Source organism: Atta colombica, unplaced genomic scaffold, assembly GCF_001594045.1.
Source record: "Atta colombica isolate Treedump-2 unplaced genomic scaffold, Acol1.0 scaffold27, whole genome shotgun sequence".
Classification (NCBI taxonomy): domain Eukaryota; kingdom Metazoa; phylum Arthropoda; class Insecta; order Hymenoptera; family Formicidae; genus Atta; species Atta colombica.
In genome coordinates, this window is record NW_017259370.1 from 3,958,335 (window position 1) to 3,966,023 (window position 7,689).

Sequence of the window (7,689 nt, forward strand, 5' to 3'; positions counted from 1 at the left end):
TAAATTATTAGAAATTTGAATGCGACTTCATTAATTTTTTCTGGTAGAATATTGTTAGAAACATTTATTTATATCACCACTGTATAGTTATTTGTATATATATATATAATTTATATATTCATATTATATTCATATATGTATGTATATTATAATATACATACATATTTACGATATATTATTTATGACACATTTCTATATGCGTGTGCGTGCGTGCGTGCAGCAATTAGTAGACAGTATCTCGCTATTCCTGTAACTCAAATCTTAAGCGAATGATTGTTTTTTGATGTTAGTAACATTGTTGCGATCATATGAAGTAAATACCGAAGTAAAAAATTAATATCAGAAATCGTCGAAATGTTATACTTTCTACACTTCAATTTAAAATAAAATAATTTTTCACAAATTGATTTTTTTTATACATTCTTGCATTTAATTACATTATACGTATGGAAATATTTCTAAAGTTAAAAATTTAGAAGCGCTCAGAAAAATATTATCCCAAATTGAATATCGGGTTCCAATTAGTTTCGGGAATCTGAATCAAAAATTTTATCCTGAAAGTAGGGTATCCACACATTCCTAATAAATATAAGTGTATATAATACAATTAAAAATTCTGCATATAATATAGAATACATTAATCTGGAAAATAATATAATTTATCTGAATTCCGAAGTACAAAGTTATCCCAATTCGAACGAGATTTGATCGATAATATGATCAAAAGCCAAGAGCGAGTAACATGTGTGAGAACTCGATTGAGACGAAAATATTTAGACTCGATATAGATCCTTTAGGAGGAAAGAAACTTGATTATGAAAATCAGTGATAATTTGCGCATCTTCCCCTTCGATTGAATATTTTAAAACATTTTCTTGTAAATTGCATTATGTAATATATTTAAAGTAGTGAAAAACAGTTATGTCATCAAAACTACACAGTTGGAAAAAATGTGTGGAATTTAACAAATCGCATGTCTTAAATGGTCCACTCAAATTTTTGAGTGAATTTTGCTCAAAATGAATATGTTAAAAGGTAACACAATATTATGTCAAAGAGTAAATATAAAGAAAGATAACATTGACACAGTTTGTAAACAAACCGTATAAGCATATTTTTTGTCAGAAAATTAACATTTATTTGTTAAATTAACATGGATTTTATTCATTTGACTTAGAATTTACATTTTAAAATACATTACTTTTATGTTATTTGTTCACTCATAAATTGTATCATATTGACACTAAAAGATATTGAATATCAATTTTTGATATCGCAAAAAAATCTTTAAATAACATAATCACATTATGTTAAATTACCACTAAAATATGTTAAAAAATTCAACACAAACTGTTAATACAAACGTGACCATTTTCAACACAAATACACAATCTTTTTTACTATGTGTTTATTGAATAACGTGGGAAATTCAATAAATTTTTTTTAAGAAAATTTTTGGCAATTAAGCGATCATTAATATATAATAGGAAATTACACGAGTGTTTCTCATAGAAATGTCCTTGTGAATTTATTTCTTAACAGAGAGTCGAAGCACAAGTTTCTCACGTGAAATAAAATCTATTTTATGTCATCTTCTGTATCCAGTGCTAAATAAATTGTTAAAAAAAAAAGAAATTTATTTCCGTTACATGTAATGGAAGCAATTTCAAGCTGGCTGAAAATATTTAATGTTGTAAAGAAAATGAACTTATGAGTAATTTAAATTTAATGTTTACTTATATTAAATTTTACGCAAATCTACATAAACTTTAATAGTATTTAAAAAATACTAATCTTCGTAAAATTTTATGAAACGTACACTAAATTTATGTACATGTATATATACATAAATATACTTTTCAGTTGCAGATATATTAATTTTAATTTATTATCATAAAGTTGAATTTAATTTGGAGTATATTAAATTTGGTGACATTTTTAATAGTGTAAGATTAATCTTCTAACGTTAATAATTTACACAACATTTTATTTACAACATTTTATTCAAACTAGTCCTCTTAGGCAGCTGCATACATTTGCAACATTTGTTAGTATTTGGAAATATTACTGAAAATCATTTTTCGATAGATTTTTCAGTATTTTTGTCGCGTTTTCAGTCACTTTATATTCTCGCGCAAGCGAATCTTTCATAACTTCTTGAGCGAAAACAGAAAAAATAAATCAATACTAAATCGCGAAAACATACATGACCGATCCTCTATACAGGCATAACATTATGCCTGATAAGATACTTTTTGACATTTAATGATCGATGTGCAGATGCTTTCATGCAAAAGAAATCAAGCTGTTTCGTGCATCCATTTTTCCAAACAATTCTCTCACTATATTTCTAACACGATGAAATATTTCGACTTATATGAAAGAACAACGATTCTTGTTGAGGAAATCAATTGCAAATGCGATAAGAACATTGAAAGTATCAGAACGTGATTTCTAGGAATGCTTTCAAACATTAGTAAATTTGTAGCACTACTCAAAGGAACTATTTTAAAAGAAATGTTCCAGGAACTTTTTGTGTGACCTTTTATTATACTACAATATGTAAAATATATAAATAATTATTTTTCTCGTACAATTTTTATTTTAATATTAAACAAATTATATTTGATTGTAAATAGTACAATAATAATACAAAAAGAAAACGTTGCTAAGTAAATCTGATTTTTAGAGTCATAAATATTATAAATTGTAAAAAATAATTTTATATATCGTATTATATTAAAATTAGTGTTTCTTTCATTTAGTGAGAAATAAATACAATAAAATCAAAGGAAAAATTGATATGATTTCAAATTAAATTACGTTTTTTTAATTACATTTTTTTATTACAATGATCTGTTATTATAATATTATACCTTCAATGATACTAACATAGAATTGTTATGAATAAAAAGATTACAGTAATATGAAAAATCTATTGTCCTTTCTGATAGACTTTTCGTTGCATTCAAATTGTTACAAATTGTAACTTATAATATTAATATTTTGTTTATTATGCGAGTTACTGAATAATTTATAATTTAAATTATTAATTATTTAAATTATTAATTAATAGTTAAAAATATAATCGTGCTTGAAATACAATAAAATACTTTTTTATGTAAATTTTAAGTTTAATTACTTATTTTAATTTAAATGGAATGCAGGAGGAAATTTATTAATTATTGTCGGATAAAAAAACACATGATGGTAATTCACTCTCCTAGAAAAGATGTATGATTAAGCGGTTGATTTGATTATAGCAATAATGCTGGCAACAGATATTTATTTTCCATAAAGAAATACATACTTCATTTTAGAGAATCGTACGATAATAGACTTCGCAGATGTGATATGACCCCTTCTAACACATATAATGTTCAATGTTGTGACTTAGTCATATAATGTCTGTTTTAAATTCCATATTTTTTTATATAAATATTTTATAATATGTCGGTTTTTTATATAAATAATAATTTTTATTTTTTGTCGAATCGAAACGATACTTACAGAAAACGATACCTAAAACCAAATATTAAACGATTTTGATCAAATTAGTTTACATTTTTCTTTTTTTCTTCTCCTCCTCTCTTATTTTCTCATATTTCTTTCACTTTTATACATACCTATCTTAAATTATTTTGCAATTATTATTTCGTACTTGTAGAATAGAGAACAGTGAAGTAAGATATTGAAGTACCCATCAACTGTAATGAAAATATTTACTTTTATTTTATTCTGTATGAAGCTATAGAAGTTGTGTGGAGAATGTCTGTTAAAATAATGGAATGACAATATAGGGTTGAGTTGTGTATAGTCGTGTCGCTGGTTAAATCGTACTTCCATTGTATTTTATAAACATTTTTTTTTAATGTAATTTTTTTTAGTGTAATGGTACTGATGTAATCCTAGTAATATAACTTAAAAACTGTCATCTTTGTTTTGTCTTTGAACTGTCTATTTACGAGTGATATTCAAAATTAATTTTGTTCGGTATCTCATATAAGTCTTTGTATAATTCATTTAAAATTATTAATACAAGGTGGTAATTAAATCTTAGTGTACTGCAGTGTGATAATTGATGTTTAAATTATTTTCGTGTCTAAGCATGAAAAATTATCCAAATATTAGTAAATTATGTTTGGTAAATTTGTAAAAATAGACAGAGATAAATATTGGATAAATCATTCCTTTCATTGGTCGTTATATTGTACCCGATTTTCGCGAATTCTCATAATCTCCTCGCAGTTCATCCATTGTTAGGTTACGTTTGATTAGCACTAGACGCGAGGAATTATTAAAAAAGACTTATAACGCAAAAACTCTGAAGAATGTATGGACTGCGAAGATTAAGGTTTTAATATATCTACTAATTTATGTAATTGTTTAGAAGAACTACCACTTTCGATTTTGATGAAATTAGCTCATTTGACTCGTTTTTGCATAAAATAAAAGAATCTGACAGAAAAACGTGCGAGATTGCTCTGCGAAACGAGACATTATGCGTTAAAGTTAACGACTATATCGAAGTTAACAAATCTATCACAGCTGTGAAATACTGTGATAAAACACGTGCTGCGGTCACATCTTCATGATCTACATACTCTACACTACATGTGCATACGTTTTACAAACTTTTACAGCGATATATTAACGTATATTTGTTTATTAATATTAGAATCTCCCTTTCATTGTTCAGAGGTTTACAATTTTCGCCGCGAAGCGCGGTTCCACATAGGTTTCTAAGTTTGCACGCAAAGCGAGATTTAATTTAAAAAGAAATCCATTTTTTCGGATTAATCCATCAATTATTATTATTTTATTATATCCTTATTTCCTTATTTTCAAATAAGGAAAATTTATTTATTGTATAATATTGTATAATATTCGTGAGTGCAACACATCAAATGAATATATACCAATATAACAGTTTTCTCTGTTCTATTCTACTTTTTTAGCTCATTTACATTTCTCAACCTATTTTAATAGAATTACTTTAATTGATTATCTAAATAATTCTAAAAGTAGTCAAAATGTTGATTGATTGTGAATGTTAGTATTTTCGATTAAACAATAATATTCGCGGGGAATAAAAGCTTTATGCATGTCTCTTACCGTAGCAGCACTTTCCATAGACGCAACGAATATTCCACCGAGGATCAAATGGAAAGCCTTTGTACCCTTTTGTAGTAGAAATAACATCATTTTCTGTATGTGTAACGGAGCCATATACCATTCAACATTATATCTACAAAACAATGATAAATTGATGTAAAACCTAACATAAACAAATAAAAATTTGTTATACAATATTATAAATTCTTATGGTATGTTCGTTCAAGAATATATACAGGATGCATCACCAAAATCCCGACAAATCAACAATTTCTTTAAACAAAATGTTTTTAATGACAAATTAAATATTATAAATATCCTTTTATAAGGCACTTGGGGGATCCCTATAGAGCACATTTATTCGATATATCCCTATTAGTTTGAATGATGACCTCTTTTCTCGATCTGAAGTGTTCGCACGCATGCTGTAACGCTGTCAATGCCGACGAATGCTACCTCAATTGCGATCCTTAATTACGTCACATTGGGATGCCGAGACTTGTTTGTTGACCCTTTCAACTACGCTGCATAAGTAGTTCAAGAGATTTAAATCTGGGCTGTTGGGAGGCCAGTATGCCTTGGACCAAAACACGTCGATGTTGTCAATTTTGAATCAAATGATTCGAATGAGTCGGTACACTGTTCTGCTAAAAAATATTTGGCCTTCCGGACGCTACAGTTTCCATCCGGCTTTACTCCATCACACATCTATCAGAACACGCAAATACACTTCTTTTGTGACAATTTCCCTTTTTTTAAAGAAATTTTGTGGCATGATATCACCCTGGACACAATTATTAATATCTATTTCGTGAACATTAAATTTCGTTCTGGCAACTACAGAGATATTCTCCGAATTGTAGGCGAGTCTTCGATCATTCTTCCGCTTGATTTTGGCATCAACAGAAAGAATTTTTTTATCTGAAAAGAACGTAATTCCTGATGCTTTGTTTTACGAAGAATACAATAACAGATTGCAGCAAACAACTTGACTTGGTAGCCTGACGGAGAACATCTGTCGTATCTTTAATGTGTACGATTTGTATTGAAGGTCGTCGACAATTCGAGCATTGTTGGCTCACTCACACCAACAATCGATGCTAATTTTTGTAACGATTGCCTTGGATCATCCGAAATCAGCGCTTCCAAATATTCCTGAGGTCCTCGTGGTGTGCGTTCTTTCAAGTAACTCTCTGGCTGACATGCTGGAACGTTCGTTGGACTGTTCTAAAATCGTATATTTTTCCACAACGTTATAAACGGTCGATCTCGGGTATTCAAAGAACCGAATTATTTCCGTTGCTGAATGCTCAGCATGAAGGTCTTCGATGATCTCGACTCTTCGATTATATTCTACATTTGGTTTCAACTTGGTTATCACGAGATTCATTTTGAGAATGGCTGTTTATTAGAAGCATTAGGCTTTCTCGGACGCCAACAATAAACTCCGGCGGAAGGACAATATAGCGGAAAGTTTAAATTGAAATTTGTCCGGATTTTGGAGACCGCACCCTGTAGTATTATTGAATATCTTTGTTAATTCAGCATTTTGTTACAAGAATTTATAAAACAATTACTTAAGTACGAACATACGATGCAAATATCTCTTACATTGTAGCAAATACGTATTCATTATGATCTGTAATATCTTGTGCGGTATAATTGGACAAAAACATGTACATGTAGAGAACACTTATGTGTATAAGTCGTAATACAAATTGCTCTGTGCTATTATATGTTATGATCTAAAAAATATAAAATATGATATAAAACATATAATATGTTATATGTGTATTTTAGCTTTTTACAAGCAAGAAACTTTATAATTTTTCTATAATTCCTTAGGACAAATTATAAAGCTTGCATTATGTAACAAATTGTTTTCTTTATTGGTTGCGCATATTAGAAAACTGTATTATTTTTGTAACGTACGAATAATGCAGATATTTTACGATTACAAAAAAAAGGTAAACGAAGAATAATCATGAGTTTTCGAATGATTTTATTTTTAAAGAAAATTAGATTTCCATAACTGTTCTAATTAAAATTTTTTTATTAAATCTTTATAATATCATGAAAACTGTATCTTTCGAGGAATGATACGTTTAACAGTAAAATAATAACCTACTTGAACAAGAGTGCTGCTTACGCAAATCATACCAGCCGCTATTAAACAGAAGAAAGATCCTTCAAAACTCTTTATAAAGACTTGAGAAAACCTTCAGAAATAAAATAATAATTAGTTGAGCACTTTATACAGATATTGCAGAATTATGTACTGACTCTGTAGCTTTGCGATGAATATCTATCGCACAGATTATTCCTTTATAAATTATAACCATTTTTTCTTCATTAACATCTTGTTGCATATTAATTATCATAGCCTTCTTAATACGGAAACTATATGAATACATATTTTTTTCTGTAAGTACTTCTTTTTAAGTCTCATAGAAAATAAACAAAGAATAGTTTCACTTGTAAAACATATAAGTGTACTGAATTCTACCTTGCAATGCTAAACATTCCACAAATATGTTTGAGATACGCTATTAGCATCGTGCCTGTTGCTACCAT

General features: G+C 28.2%; 1 protein-coding gene across 1 annotated transcript; it reads right to left on the minus strand.

Annotated features, from left to right (window-relative positions):
- Window positions 1–3,650: 3,650 nt before the first annotated feature.
- LOC108689489 lies at window positions 3,651–7,689 on the minus strand. The gene is made up of 6 exons (XM_018196251.1): window positions 7,622–7,689; window positions 7,399–7,515; window positions 7,244–7,334; window positions 6,727–6,860; window positions 5,116–5,248; window positions 3,651–3,707 (listed from the first exon to the last, which is right to left on the minus strand). The coding sequence occupies exons 1-6, from the start codon at window positions 7,687–7,689 to the stop codon at window positions 3,651–3,653; spliced, it is 600 nt and encodes a 199-aa protein (XP_018051740.1).

Excerpts from the sequence above, each read along its gene's own strand:
- LOC108689489 (XM_018196251.1), bottom strand. The coding sequence starts at position 7,689 with ATGGTAGCAACAGGCACGATGCTAATAGCGTATCTCAAACATATTTGT. Across the intron at positions 7,516-7,621 it reads GGAATGTTTAGCATTGCAAG|TTTCCGTATTAAGAAGGCTA; the intron begins GTAGAATTCAGT and ends GTATTCATATAG. Across the intron at positions 7,335-7,398 it reads ATTCATCGCAAAGCTACAGA|GTTTTCTCAAGTCTTTATAA; the intron begins GTCAGTACATAA and ends TTATTTCTGAAG.